Source organism: Cydia strobilella, chromosome 8, assembly GCF_947568885.1.
Source record: "Cydia strobilella chromosome 8, ilCydStro3.1, whole genome shotgun sequence".
Taxonomy (NCBI): domain Eukaryota; kingdom Metazoa; phylum Arthropoda; class Insecta; order Lepidoptera; family Tortricidae; genus Cydia; species Cydia strobilella.
Window position 1 is genome coordinate 15125328 of NC_086048.1, and position 16607 is coordinate 15141934.

The 16607-nt window shown below is 37.0% G+C and overlaps 2 protein-coding genes across 4 annotated transcripts in view; both read right to left on the reverse strand.

The window, feature by feature from the left end:
• LOC134743793 (uncharacterized) overlaps positions 1-16607 on the reverse strand; it is a 427044-nt gene that overhangs the window by 223868 nt on the left and 186569 nt on the right. The window lies entirely within an intron of this gene.
• The window catches only part of LOC134743784 (uncharacterized), a 287723-nt gene that overhangs the window by 148325 nt on the left and 122791 nt on the right, over positions 1-16607 (reverse strand). For all 3 annotated transcript variants that reach the window (XM_063677440.1, XM_063677439.1, XM_063677441.1), the window contains exon 2: positions 872-925. In XM_063677440.1, coding sequence (XP_063533510.1) covers positions 872-925 — 54 coding nt within the window. The remainder of the gene's footprint in view (positions 1-871; positions 926-16607) is intronic.

Genomic DNA, 16607 nt, shown 5'->3' on the forward strand with positions numbered 1-16607 from the left:
GATATTGCACAACTGATAATCAGCAATATGTAAGTATCAATTTATTTATTACCTACCTAAATGGATTCCTTTTTAGTTCTGTCCGGCCTGGTATGTCTGGCCGGCAAGAAAATAATAAAAAAACACAAGAGCTGTCAATGTCACTTAGATTTGCAAATAAAATAAAAGTGCACTTCCTAAAATCTGCCTAAACAAAAGTAGAAAATAAATAAAAGAATTTCTTAAAGGAAGTTTTTTATTAGTGGCAGTACAATAATTGTCTGGCAGTATTTATTCTTGACCTGCTGCCGGAAACTTAATGTTAGTTTTTTATCGCATTTATTTTACACAAAAGCTTATATTATAGAAAATACTAAAAAATATATTGTATCCCAATTCAGTTACGATTGTGAGCGATTGTATTTAATACCTAAAACGTCCTGATAGCCATTGTTAGCTAGTATTTAATTGAATATGTTAACTGTAACGCCATCTCTGTGTAGTAATTAGTAACCATGAACGCACACGGTCGACATTCTGCTATGAACGTTTCTACATCACTAGCGCCATCTATGTGTGGTTCTTAGAGTGAATTGGATGATGGAGTTTAGCGCCACCTAGCGATAAATTGAAAAAGTTCTTGCGTAGCGTAGCGTGGACTGCCATCTAGCGCAATTTTACAAAACTACGTCCTAGTATGACAAAAGTACCCATGGCAGTTCACATTCTTTTCATTTTAGTTACACCATGAGTCGCTAGATGGCGGAAAAATTAACAATGTAATTATGAAAATACATGAATTCAATTAAATGACTAATGAATAGTCGGATGAATTTCTTCATTAGTACGTATGAAATATGGAATAATGACCAGTTTTTTTTTATATTCTCACCTGTGTCGTTGAGGAGGCCATTGATGTCCGTCGTCGACCCATCGGCCGACATTGCTGTAACAAAAAACAAGAGATAATTAATAATTATAACATGTTTGTACAGGGCCTGATTTACCCACAGGCTAGGTGATTTATTGGCCTTGTTTTAGGTAAACATAATTATGTCTTATATCTACGGCTGTTGTTATCCTTAATACCAATAAAAAAAATAAGGCTAAAGCCTAGGGCGCAAGGGGGCGCGGCGGCTCTGAGTTGAGACAAGCGGGGGGGCCGATATACATAGTCAGCCTAGGGCGGTCAGAACTCTGTCAGGCCCTGTGTTTGTATTTTATATGGCACACAGCGTCTTTCGAGCGATCGAGCGCCGTCGTCTAGTAGTCGGCGCTGCGCGGGCGTTTACTAGACGACGACGCTCGAAAGACGCTAAGTGTGCCCGGGCCCCAAAAATTTGATTAAGAAGCTGTGTAACTTGTGTACGGTCGCCATCAGATATATCGGAGCGGCCGAGGTGCTCAAAATTTCAAAATTATCTGAACATGCACTCTAACGCCTTGACATAGAGGCGTGTTCTGATATAGAGCGCCTGAGCGCCTTGGCCGCTCAGATATAAAATACGGCGATATATAATTGCTGGATGGCTATATACTATACATATGAAATCATATTTTGGTTGAGAGTTGAGAAGTAACAGTTAATTAAGTAAGTATGTAAACTTTGTTGATTTATTGTGATGATTAAAAAAAGTAAAAACCATTATTTTATTCTGATATAAATAGATACTCTGTATTAGGTCCTAGGTACCTAATTAACATACCTACCTAATTAACCTAAGTAACAGGTCCATGTTATATCTAGGTTTTATTACCTCCAAGTGTGACAGACAGACGGACAGCGGAGTCTTAGTAATAGGGTCCCGTTTTTATACTTTGGGTACGGAACCCTAAGAACCTGTTTTTCATTGACAAAGAGTAAAATGATAACTTCACCGTGTTTGTTTACGTTGTTACATGAATGATAAAATATGATCGCGGAGGCAAGCGGAGGCGAGGACAGCCGCCGCGCTGGAGCGTGACGTCGCGGTCACCGCCGCGGTGTCTGATCGCCGATCGCTGATAAATGGGTGATGCTTGACCATATTGTTTTGTGGTTACAACGTTACACCTGGCGTACTGGCATATTTTATTGACATATTTGTCTGAAAAAAACCGGCCAAGTGCGAGTTGCACTCGCGCACCGAGGGTTCCGTACTTTTTAGTATTTGTTGTTATAGCGGCAACAAAAATACATCATCTGTGAAAATTTCAACTGTCTAGCTATCACGGTTCATGAGATAGAGCCTGGTGACAGACAGACAGACGGACAGACGGACAGCGGAGTCTTAGTAATAGGGTCCCGTTTTTACCCTTTGGGTACGGAACCCTAAAAATGCGGTTGATAATGATATACAACAAATTGTGTCAAAATGTTTTCAATAATGTTCATGTCCAGAGAGGAAAATGAGAACTACGTTTGCATGAAAAGGCGATTTCACGCGGGTCCTCCACTTTCGTCCTAAGAGCATATCCAGACGTATCTTATGTTGTAGGGCTCAATCGAGCCTTGAAGGCAAGTCATCAAGGCCGACGCAGGGCTCATAGTACTAGTTCTAGGTAGTAAATACCATAAATAGTGATGGCAACCCACTTATAAGGCTCAGGTAAACCTAAACTTACAATGGATATGCCCGCATCAACCTGTCCCTCAAACGATCGGCCAATGCGCTTCCGTAACCTTTATCGGTGTCGACAATTTCATCGTGGTTTTCCTCGACATTTTTCCGTTCAATCAGTTAACTATTGAAACAGGATCTGTAAAACTATTTCTTACCAGTTTTGGCTCTGTTTTAAATCACAATGACAACAATTACAATTTAATTTATTTCATGTCATTGAACCAAAAACATAATTTAAATGAAGTAAATAAAAATTTTCATTCGAGATTTTTTTTAATAGTAAGATATTGTAAAGAAATAATTTTCTCTAAGTTTAGGTATTCATTTTTCATACGGATTTGCTTAACAAATCTACATAAAGCCGACATTTAATAAAAATACGTACGTGATATTCGCACAGTAAACACCATTAGTGTTTAGACTGTTTAGCAGCGAATGTTTACTTTATATATTTACATTTTACTTAGTAGGTACGGATTATTTTTAATAATGGGGCATCCCACGTTAACTGAGAGTTCTGAGAATCCCGTTACGTCCATCACGTCACGTCCATGTCTAGGTGGGAAAATGTATTCAAAAATATTTATTTTGTGTTAAGACTAGAGCGACTTTTTTTCAATTTAATAAATATGTTTTCACATCACCTATTCGAAAAAGGGCTTATTCTTCCCCGCTAGGAGGGATCAAAGTGGCACTTTTCTTCCCTGCTAGGAGGGATCAAAGTGGCACTTTTCTATTGTAGGACACGATTTTTTTTCTTTTTTGCATACTATTCTTTTAGGTAATTAATATTTTGGAACATAATAATTTCCTCATAGGTGATGTGAAAAACAGTATGTCACATGGTAGCAAAATTATTTCGATCTTGGGCGTTATCACTTGAATCCCTCACTACGTTCAAGATTCTATTTTAGAATCCCTTGCTACGCTCAGGATCCAATTATAGAATCCTTAGCTTCGTTCAGGATTCAATGTACGCCTTTACCGTAAATATGTCATTTTGCTCCCTTGTGACACAATCTACTAATTTCGTCACTCCTTTTATCATAACCAGTAAACAGAAATACAACATACCTACCTGTGCAGTAAGTAGATCTTATATTTTAAAAATGGTAGTTAACGGCTGTGTCAAAGACGGCAGAGTCAGACCATGCTAAGTTTTCATGCTAAGTACTACGTCAAGTTAGTAACTATTTATTAATCTGTGGTCAAGTGTGGCAATCCTGTGGGTTATTATGCCTTATTACAACCAAGTCAGAGCAAAATTTGCGTGGTGGAGTCCATAGGTATACATTTTGTTTGTCTAAGCAGTATACAATTCCGGTTGCTCTGGCTACTACACTAGGCCCAGTAACAGTAGCCTATTGAGAGTGTTCCATATAGTGGAGAGTGGGGTAATTGGGAACACTTAACTTCAAACGCTTTAAAAAGATATAAAAATGTCACGCCGAATTATTTTTTATGCTACCCGTTAGTTTGGTTATCTGTTTATCCAATTTTAACAAAATATTAATTTTAAGTTAATGTTATCCTACTAAACTTGGGCGAAAACAAAAACCTTGCCGTTCCTTTTTATTCGAAACCGTATGGGGTAATTGGAAACAGTCCGCGGGGGAAATGGAAACACTAAAGATTTTCAATTTAGTATCACTTTTCAAGGATCTTTTTTACCTCACGGGATACATAACAATTTACAAAGTACAAAATATTGGATTTTTTATCAGTATGTAGTAGGTATCATTGAGAATGCAAGGGGTAATTGGGAACGCTCTCGTTTCCTTAGTTCCTAATTACCCCAATTGAATAATATTAATAAAACTGAATATCACTCATGATTGTAATTTTGGTGAACTTTAAACCACCTGGAGTTTGAAAGCAGATACCATATACAAGATAATAACAAAATTAGGAGTCTTCAACTCCAAACACTCCATGCTTACATCTATCATGATATAATTATGATAAAAAATATAACAAAAGTTGAAAATATTTTGTTAGATTAATCGTGACCACATGTGCGTAGCTTCCAAATCTTAGAGTCACTTAGGCACATGGAGGCAAGAAGTTTGTGTTAAACATATTCAAGATTTTTTGTGCAATTAGAAGTACTATATATATCTCATTGTTCTTAATTGACCCCGGCGTCCCCAATTCCCCCGCTCTCCCCTAAGGCTAGTGTTTTGGTGGGTTACAGTTTCGTTAAAGTAATTTTATTCCATATAAAAGGGCCTATATCAAATTATCATCTATGCCTACCAGTTACTGTTTTATAAACATGCCCGTTCAGCAAGACATACCCGTTCGGCAAGACGGAGCGAATTTATAGCCTAATACTTCTTTGAGAGATCCTAACGGGATAGTGCTAAGTTTGCTAAATGAACTACCTACTCACAATTACGTTTTTGCCTGTACTTCTCTGGGTACCCTGGGAGCCTCTGGGTTGCCTCTTCATAGACTAGTTTTACAAATAGATATATCTTTTATAAACTTCCGTGTAATTTATCCAAGATCCTAATCGATTCATAATAATCGAAGCCGATTCACTTTCAATATCATCTATTGTATAAACTGTTGCTTTTTTTGCGGCAAGTCCGCAAAAAGTTCCAGACTTGATGTTAGGTGAAGCGTATATAAAAACTCTATTTCATCAATTTGTATGAAGGATACTCGCAAATTATTTTACAGTACATATTGTGCTACTTTCTCGCACTAGTGCGTAAAAGAGCACTTTTCGTGCATATGTCGAAAGTTTAAAGGGCCATATGTACTGTAAAACGTTGTACGATACACGTGCGAATAGGTAATTCGCAACTTGTGTCGATTTAAAACACTCCCTGCGGTCGTGTTTTAATTTATCGCCACTCGTTTCGAATTTCCTATTTTCCGCACTTGTGTCGTAAATAACTATTACAATGCATGTGCTCGAAAAGTGCGTTTCCTACGGAGCCGTATCATGCGGAAAGTACTACTTTTCCGTAATAGTGCTTTTTGTTTTCAATTTTTTTTACAGTACATATGGTGCTACTTTCTCGCACTAGTGCGGAAAAGAGCACTTTTCCGCACTAGTGCTTTTTGTTTTCAATATTTTAATAATTAAACTTATTTGTCATTATATGTTTTTTTTTTATTTACTCGCACAATGCATAGTAAAACATTGTATGATTTCCGACTCGTATTCCTTTATACACTCGCTCGCTTTGCTCGCTCGTGAATAAAATTCCACTCATCAGAAATCATACACTTTCCGCACTTGTTGCATAAATAGCTATAGTATTTTTTTTGACGCTCGGTAGGTGTGTTCCTCTCTGCACGCATTGATAGGGTAATAAAAACGGGACCCTATTACTTAGACTCTACTGTCCTTCTGTCTGTCTGTCTGTTCGTCTGTCCGCCTGTGTGTCTGTCACCAGACTATATCTCACGAACCGTGTAAGCTAGACAGTTGAAAATTTCACAGATGTATTTCTGTTGCCGCTATAACAACAAATACTAAAAAGTAGTGTGCGACCGAAACATATTTTTTTGCCGAAACCGAAACCAAAACTTTTGTAGACTTGTTAAAATCGTTAAAAATATGTCATAAATCGCTTTTATACACATATTACTTAATAATAACTCCACGGCGACTGCTGTCAACTCCTTTGCGCAAACCGAAACTACAGCTGAAACATGATTTTTTGGCCGAAACTGGCCGAATCTTCGGTCGCACACCGTACAGAACCCTCGGTGGGCGAGTCCGACTCTCACTTGTCCGGTTTTTTTGACAGACGACTTTACTTACCTACACAACCGAAATCCATAACAATACACGAAGTCCATTGATAACTTGTATATCTACCGTTAAATATATTTTTAATTTAACCCATTACAGGGCAGACGGATGTCAGCAATTACAAATTACGCAAATTTGCATTCCACCGTGTTTAGATAAGAATGTCCATATTGTGGTGGTAAATAATGTACATATGTGACGTTTTCAACCAAAAGGTACCACATTGTCGCTTGTCGATAAGGTTGATTTCAAATTAAAGCTATATGGAAATAGCGCCTTATTGACAACCGACAATAAGTACCCTTTTGATTGAGAATGGCACATATATTATATGCCCCTTTAATACCGTATAGGTTTAAAATACCAATACGAGTCGTTTCATCGTTACAAGGAACCTTAAATAAATAGTCTTCAAACTAACAGTTTTCAAACAGACACAAAAAAAACCGTTTGCAATTACGTGACATTTTTACAAATTACAAAAAAAATATGTCTAGGTTTCCTATAATTTGCTAAAACAAGTTTATTTACCTGTGGTCTTTCGTTTCGTCCCTGAACTTGTACCTTTAAACGCAAAGTTTTTGCGATTGTCTACCAACATAATACTTGCGCAACGTACCTGAGACTATTCATGTGAAAGTAATTCTAATTCCAGGAAATAAAATAGACTGACTTACGTAATTGAGAAACTTTATTTGGTACGTTTAATTTGAATAGTGTTATGATTAAAACATAATTGGCGCAAGTGTAAGTGCAAGCGATGTCATCGTTGACAAAATATAATATATTATCATATTTATCATACATTTTGTCTTAACACTTTAAATTGGTCGGCGTTATGGAACTCTTCTAAACTTTACTCTTTATTCTATCTAATTCTATACATTAGTAGTAGTAGGTTAGTCAAAGAATACGTTGAGAAAGAATTTTTAGGAATACATATTTTCTTTTTTACACATATCATACAAAATATCATTAAATAACTATAATATGTGTCTTTAGCTTCGATATACAATGCCGCAGTAAAAAAAAGTTATCGTACCTATTTTTGGGCCACCCTGTATTTTACTGTGTCTGCCCAGTGCGTCCTGATTAAAGTTAGTCCGCCAGTTATTGTGGTAGAATACAAAACAGTAATCACCATAACTTTTTTAATTCTTCACGGTCCAGTGAAATAATTTCAGTCATGACATGTGACGTGATTTATAAGGTTTTCATAACGCGGTCACAAACATCGGAAGTGTAAACAATGAAGAGGTCAATAATATTTGTATTCCCCGCACAGCGCGCGGCCAAAAACGATCCAACAATGACACCGGTGGTGGCCGCGTGAGGTCAGTTCCATTGTTTATAATAAATTGATAAACAACTATCATATGTGACAGTGACAGCTGAATAAGGGCTAGGATAGGATTAGGGATGAAAATTCCGGAAAAATATCAAATCCTTTTTTCCGGAATTTTACAGAATTTCGTTTTTTTTTCAGTTTTATTCACAAAAAATAAATACGTCGTACACAATGCCACTGATGAGTGATGAAAGTGTCAAAGTAAATAGAATGCCAGAAGCAATCACATTAGACGTGCAACGTGCAAGTCGTGCAACCTTAACCTGTTTAAATTCCTAACCTAATGAAGTAATACAAACGTTAAAAAAGTAACATGTTTTTTTTAGGCATTATTCGTTTTTTTCGGAAGTATTGTTACTGTTTGCATTGTTTGTTTTTAAAGAAACTTAAAAAAACAGCCGTTTTGAAATTTTCCCGTATTTGTCCGGGTTTTTTCAACGTATTATATAGTCATTTACACGGAGCGTTCTTGGCAACATATCTTACAAGAATTACAAAACACGTAATTGTACACGCTCTTATTGTATTTTTTTGTAGAACAGTATCAGGCGCAAATGTTTTTTTTATTTGCCTAAAAAAGGGCTAAGCTAACTGCACCGAATTTGACGCGACAAAGTGGAATGCCACAAAAACCGTCATATTTCCACATAAATTTAACGATTATGACGACACTTGTACACTTTGTCATCAAATCTGTGCAGATTAAGCTTGGTCCAACTCTAAGCATGATGTAACACAATCCTATAACGTAGGACTGAGGCTGATATTTACATTATTATCCACAATTATAAAGTGTAAACTCCTTTATATTTCTGGATTTCGTATACACGTGGGCCATTATGTCGTGTTCATATTTTTAAAGTAAACAATTTCGTATAAAAAAAAATGATGTCTTGCTGGTCCATATTACAACATTCATAGTTATTTCAACGTGGTTATGATATAATTTCCTTTCTTAAACTACCATAAAAACAAGATTCAGATGATGGCAGGAAAAATGGTACATACCTACATAAATAGGTAATTATAACAATTTCTTTGTTTTATGTGACCTGCTCGTAAACGTACCTATCGCAAGGATATTGTAAACAGGCTTTTTCAAGTGTTTTCCTTGAGGTTTAGTTTCCCGTTTACGCCATAGGCTTCCAGTATCACGCCATACGTAGGTCGCGTCAGGGCTTGGTAGTTGGCGGCACGTTATCTAAGATGGCCACTGCAGCTGCATTACTGTTGCGACATTACTGCTGTGGCCTTGAACTCTTCTAGGAAAAATTCTCAAAATATAAACAAGATTCGAAAATCTCAGGGTTTTTTTAATTACTTATTTCACAATGACCTGGACGGCTTCTAGGTTATAAACTTGTATTGAACAAGAGCTGGGTGCCTAGCCAAGACGCCAATCGTTTACGCTCCGTAGCGAATGAAACGCCAATGTCTCTGGCGCACAAATATGGAAGAGTGATAGAGAGAGATGACCATATCGTTCGCTACGGCGCGAACGATTGGCATCTTGGCTAGGCACCCTGATGCGCACTGACGAAAGTATCTAATCAAGTAATATTTACTAAGTTTTGTTGTTAGTAACATGAACATAAGTTGGTTACTTTATATCTCTTCAACAGGTACACACATAACGCAAAATTTAATTTAATGACAGCCGTATTTTTTCTCTGCTTCGTTAAAACTTTTTTGCCCGCGAACACATAACTCACAGATTATTTTGTACTCGCGAAGGCTTTCAAATGTCAGCATCGTTTGTTCTCATCTTGTTTTATGTAGCGAAGATTAACGCGCGAAGGTCGCTGACTTCTATTGAATAAAAACATGTACCCCAGCCACACTATGCTCCTCACGCTACTCCTCGCGCTGCCGCGATCTTACCTTCTCTGGCCACGCACTGCTCTACTCGCGCATTGAATCGCGAATCGCGACGCTCCGCACTAGGTATTACCCGGTCCTTTGACTAGTGCCAAAAACCGACAAAATAAGGAGCGGTGGGCATGACGTGCGGCAGGGTGCGTAACGTTACCACACTACGTCTTTGCCTACTTTCCTCGCTACTTCCCATGCCACTCGACGAGTGTGTGGCAGGGGTATAGGGTGACAAAGAACGGACAGCTGAAAAATGCGTTTGTTCAAAACTCGGCGTTGACCATGTCTTATTATTTTAAACGGGACTTTAGTACAAGCACTGGACAATATCGCCTTTGTGTTGTGTTCAAATACACTTTGAAATATTTTCATTTATGATATCTTCTGTGATGAGCATTGTAGTTTTTTTTTGAGCGATATGAATAGCGTGGAGGCCAATTTAAGGATGACTCACGCTAGACCGGGCCGTGCCCGGGCCGAGGCGTCCGACATGTCATTTTCTATGACGGCTGATCGGTGATCACCTGTTGCTTTCCATAGAAAACGGAGCGCCAGAAGCTCCGGCCCGGCCCCGGCCCAGTCTAGCGTGAGTCATCCTTTAAACTTACATTTAATGTACATGCACGCGCGAGTGATGACTAAAAACAATATTTAGGTATTCAAATGCACGTTCGAATTGGCCACTATGTACTTGAAACTCTACTACTGGTTATTTCAGAGAATATCCACACTCTTAGGCATAAGCATTTTTGACAACCCTTAGCCATCTCCACGAGGCCCGAATACTGAATGACTTTTACTCCTCTTCCTTGCATCGGTTTCCTCATCACTGAGGGTCCTGGTCGCAGCCAGTCTAGGGAATAGCTTCTCTTTGGCAATCTGCCGCCACCTCTATTTCATCAGGGGTCTATCGCCGAATGTTGGGCATCTTGAGTTGGGGCATTATCGAGAGCTGAGCGAATTTGGTCTTTCCATTTCCTGCGACCAACCAAATAATAGGTATGACAAACAATGAAGAATCATATCATGTTAAATAGCAAGAATCGTTGGTACTAAATCCTATTTTCTGAGGTTTTCACGGTTAATAAAATAACACGCGTTTCCAAGTTATTTCTGCGTCTATTATGATGTCCAGTATTAAGATGTCTTGCAAACATATCATTAACAGGTGGTATTCCAATTGTGTGCGTCATACAGTGAGTCGATGGCTGAGGAAGGCCAGTGTAAGTGGCTCCGGATATTCATATAACCTAATCTAGATAGGATTAGACAGAAGGAAAAAAGGTTCTTTATAGTTCAATTTGTAGTTATACAAAGTAACATTTCTCAATTATAATACGCTCTTAACCTAGTTCTAAATAAAATATCAAAGAAGAAAATATTTCCGCCTAATTTATCCATCACTAAGATAATTTTAGCGACTTTCACATCATAATTTGTAACAAATACAATATTCTAATTGTAATTTACATTAATAAATAAACATTCCGAATAAAACACCTGAAGAGGTCAACAACGCTGCTACTGTTGCACCATTCTGCTAACCGGGGGTTAAACCATTATCCCAGTGTTAAATTGTACTTGTAACCATGGTAACTCTAAGTTTAACCAGTAAACCCGGAATTAGTGAATGGTGCAAGTGGCCCTTACTGTCTATATACAATTTGCTTTTCTATTCGTTCACGTTGTACCGAAACCGAAGTTGTTTTGCTGTGATCTGGCGCTACAACTTTACATTAAAAGGTTTAGAACTTCGGATACTTATATGTGAAAAGTCACATGATAATTTGCATACATCATTTCACTTTCTACTGGCGTTTTCTATTAACGATTGTCATTTGGCTAGGCCCCCCTGGTCATTTTATACTGGTTTACCCAATAAACTGTTTCGCAACCTGAGACAATTAATAGTCACACGGTCAGTATGTCTCGCGTGATAGAACCGTGTAAAAACACTTTAATGATATCCTTGCAGGAAGGAGTAGCAATTTAGAACGGCGAATGATGGGGAAAATTGCTTTATATATGCTAATTCATTGTAACTAAGAATGATGCAGATCGCACAGTAGATTCAAGTATGTTGTTGCGTCTATCAAGCGATAAATTAGTTTATAACAATGGAATATTTTCGTATGCTGCCTGCTATGCGTCCACATCTCTGATTTTCGATTTTTCTGTTCTTCAGCACAACCGAGCCATCTTTAGCCAATCAAAACATCTAAATATTGACCAATCACAACTTTTTTTAATAGCGAAAATGGTGTATTGGGTAATATTTAAAGCTGCGGGCGGGGTATATTTACGAGTATGGAGAAGGGATAATTTTCAGTGATATGTGTCCGATGTCAAAAATGTGCTTTCTACTTAAACAGTTTGTACTAAAATAGTATTTTTTCTTATTTACTCGTAATACATGTTAATTATAAGATGTAATGTTTTGAAAAGATGTGTCCCGTCGAGTTTGTTGCCGGTCCCATATTGGGATACCCTCCTCCAATTGAAGGGGGATTTAAATCTTCTCGAGGCAGAGATAGGGTTAGAGCCGGCGTATTTAGTTTTATTTGACGTTCATTAAGCGCCTATCTTTATCTTTATCTTTACTAGGATCATATACCGACGAAGGTATATGATACAGGTAATGTTAGAAGGTTAATTAAACTCAAGTTTACCCTGTTAGGTGTTGCACCATCACTTGAACAGACCTAGATGTTTACGTGTAGACGCCGAAAACAAATTAAAGTTGATTTAATTTTCGGGCTGTACCCAAAAGGCTTGGGTAATAGGTAAACTTAACCTTATATTATTGCCCGTAACCGTATTTCTACACGTTACTCCGCATACCCTCGGACTTGACTTACCCTCGCTCATGTAGCGATTGGAACACAAGCAATGACACGCAATGGACACCATAAGTGGTTACCGTGAAATGAAGTACCAGGAGGCGCGTTCGACTTGTGTCGATGATAGCTAGTGACATAGCGATAATACGAACATAAAACCATCTTCTTTTATACATATCATAATTGTAGCGTATCACAGGTTAATACTACGGCCTCAGGTTAGTCCTAAATAGTCCAATGATTATTGCAAATACTTAGAAAACGAATGCGACTGTTATTTAATTATTGGACCAATCTAAAGGTGTCCAACCACTAGGCCTTTTTGCGATTAGTCCACGTCTTCAAAAAGTGACTGTCAAATATGAAATAATTTTTTGTAGGTTCCAAAAAGATTATTGGTGAAAGCCTGAGTTTGACTCACGGCGATTTGGCTAGAAACTAATCGGTATTCGGTTTCATAATGTATGTAATGATTGATAGTGTTGTTAAAATCGGATTAGACGTCGAGGGTAAGTTTCAAGTTATGATTCACAATGTCACGAGCAGTGATAAAACATTGTGGAATTGTCCCTTGTAATTGCGTAACGGAAAACAGGTTCGTTGCAAGACATCCTCTTACGATATTGATAAGAAACTAATTAAGTTAAATGTATAATTCATTTGCTTTAACCAATAGCGTCCTTTTATGAAAGGTAGATCAAATATTTGCGATCGCTTTAGGGTATCTAAAAATTGTAGCGTTTAGTTTGATTGCTAAAAAACATTTTACGTACTCCCATTTTTTATATACCGCGTCGGTGGCATACTAGCATACGGTGCGCCCGATGGCAAGCAGTATCCGCAGCCTATGGACGCCTGCAACTCCAGAGGTGAGTTGCAAGCACAACACTTTTTTGTACAATAAAGTGTTTTACTACTAAGTACTATTACTCTGGCTGGTCTGATGTTCTTTAACCCATCGGAAAAAAGGTTATATATTACCTTCAGATATGTCTCTGTCTTTCGTTTGACTCATTACTTACAATAAATAAAAACCTAAATGATAATGCAAGTCAGAAAAATACAAGTCTTTACATTCAGATGATTCACTATGTAAATAGAATGTGTACATATTTTATTTCACTAATAATTTATATCGTACATATAGACAAACAGGTTGATAAACCACTTCTTCACAAATAGGCCAATGCCTTCGTAGATAAGAAAATGACGCCAATAAAAATAAACAGGTATCAGTTCTAAAACACATTAGTTTATTAAAGATGCCATAAGACATACGACGTTTTGGTTTCAGAGTACGTTAATTCCAGTGCAATTGAAGCGCTGTTTATTTTTGTTGATAAATCTGACATTCTTGACAAGAAAATACCAACTGAATGTGCGCTAAATTGTATTTTTTGTCATAGAAACAATATCTGAGATTGATGGCATTTTTCGGGCCGGGGTTTGACCGTCGCTTCCAGTAGCTCGCAGCAGTTGAACTACTGCTCAGATTACTATTAAAAAGCAATATAAATTGCTCAATTCGCTTGTATAACGGTTGAGTACTTAAACGTTTACTTGACTACTTATCTAGTTAAGTTTAAGTAGAAATTCCACTATACCCAACCATGTATAAGCCACTTTGTGCTGCTTGGGCGGCGCTATAGTTTAATTTTTAAGCCACTTTAGTTTAGATGAACCACTTTGTTTTAATTTGAAATTCTCTATACTATAGAGGGGATAATGTAGAGGGGATTTATTTATCTGTATTTCTTGCACCTAAAGTCTTACAAAGGTATTAAAGCATTTCTGTTATTGTTTTTTTTAATAAGTGCGCTTAAATACAGTTCTCCATTTTTTTATTGCAATATTAACATTTTGCAGGAAAAACAGATAAATCTTCTGTTTGTTCTGTCATTTTGCTTTCTGTATTAGGTAATCTAAAAACCGTAATTACTTTCTGAGCGTCTGTTACAAAGACAAATACTCAACTGGTGTACATTTATGTAAATTGATGAATGAAAACCAGAATCCTGCGATTTAACATATTTATGTCATATCACCTACTGATAATTATTCGGTAAGTATGTCAATATTTTCGACCCGACTTTTGAGCTAATGGAATCTTTAAGGATGTTTGCTATGACGTCATCGTTTAAGTAAATAAAGAATTTCTCTTAAAATTTTTGGGGATAGTCTAGGACAGATTTATAATACATCTTTTCTTTCATTATATTCAATTTATGTTCATTTTAAGCAACATATATAATAAGAACCTTAAAGTAAGTGTCATTCAATTCTTGAATTGCTATTTACATCGTTCAATCTGGGGACACGGTAGTGCCCCCGCCAAGCCGAGCAAAATTAACAAAGCAGTCAAACCAGTACCTTTCCTCGTTTCTGTTTTTAGGGTTCCGTACCCAAAGGGTAAAACGGTTTTTTGTTCATAGTTGTAGTTCATAGTTGTTTATGCAATTACCTCTGGTGTTGCAAGCGTCCATAGGCTAATCGTCTGCTCGTTTGCCTCCTATATCATTAAAAAAATGCATTTACCTACACAAAAGAAAGCCGGAGAAAAAGCGTTATTGCACTAAGCCTAGCGGCTTGCCTTGATGCATTCAGCAATCGGAGGAAAAACCTAGTTCCAACTGTGTCTAGGACATGCATCTGCGTTTAACTAGTTCCTCTTATCGTTGTTAAGTCACTAAGCAACATAGTGATTCTATCAGGAAACTGAGAGGTTAGCTCTGATTTCTTTGATGTTCGCGTTAATGATTGCCGCTTTTCTCAGAACATCTAGGAAATCAAATTCCTTGAAATGTGTGAATGTCAAAATGTTTGAGGATCGAAAAGTTGATTCGCCCACTCAAAAGTTTACACGATACGAGTAGAAAAGTTTTCGGACAATCAGTGATGAATTTAATTATTTTAAGGCATTTCATTCGCCTCCATTTTATAATAATATGTATAGCTTTAAGTAGCTCTGATAATGCTAAATTTTATGTGCTAAAGTTATAATGCCTAGTCTTAGTGTCTGCTTACAACGACCTATATGCGAACTTCCTTTATTGTGTATAATGTTACTTTATACAATCGTGATATAATGGAGAGCTTTTCAGTCGAGTACTGTGTTAAGGCCACGAAGCTTGCTGAGTGGCCTTATTGGGTCCAAGATTTAAAAGCTTGATTATATCACTATTGTATACAATACTTTTTCTACGAGTCACCAAAATAATACTCTAAACTAGTAAAATCATATAGGTAACCAAACCTTCATACTTCTTCATATGACTTCACGATTCAACGACACCTCGTAATCGTAAATCATGAGGCCCTGGTACTTGCTCCTTGCTAAATTTTATTTTAAACAGTTTTTTTCTTGATTTTGGCCACCGTAGCCTATGGAGACCAACAAGTAACGCTAAGCGGTTTTCGTAGTCTGTGGATGGTACTACATTAAGTGTGTCACATGCGCGTTTCTGACTTATGAAGCAATTGTTTCTACTATATACAGCCTAAAATAAATAATTAGTTTCGTCGACGAGAATAGAAAAATATATTTTATCTGTTGTCATGGTTATGGGGAGCGAGCATGGGCATGGAGTTATGGGGCACTTATACTCACTTTTTAAAAGATACGAGTAAATAATGCTATAAACGTTGCACCTAATTATTGTTTAAAATATCTACAAAGATTGCTCAACAGAACGCTAGGATTTAAACTGTTAAACAATATTGTATTGCAAAATTGTGTTAAACATGACTTTTAATTGCCTCTAATAGCTTAGATAAACTAAGGTCTCAGCTCATAGCGCAAAATAAACGCAAATAAATCCTGCTAAATATATATACGTACAACCTTCGCAGTATTTATTTATCATTCTCATTCAGACACTGATCGGATAAAGATACAATGGATAAAGATTTAAAGCTTTCTGTCAGTGAGACAAATGTAGTAATTTTTGTAACAGGTGTGCAAGTATGACCTGAGACTGAGTTTTATAATAGTCAAAAGTTATTTTATAGTAATTGCTCTATATTTAATTTAAATCTTCATTGCACAAAAGAAAACTTTTCATAAAAAGGTGGACGTAATATCATCGGTTTCACAACTTTGTCGACCATATCAATTTTAATGTTCCCTTTCTAGGGTATCTCAAGACCGGGTATATTCTTTTTTATAATGACACCTTTTTTTACCGCCATGGCTG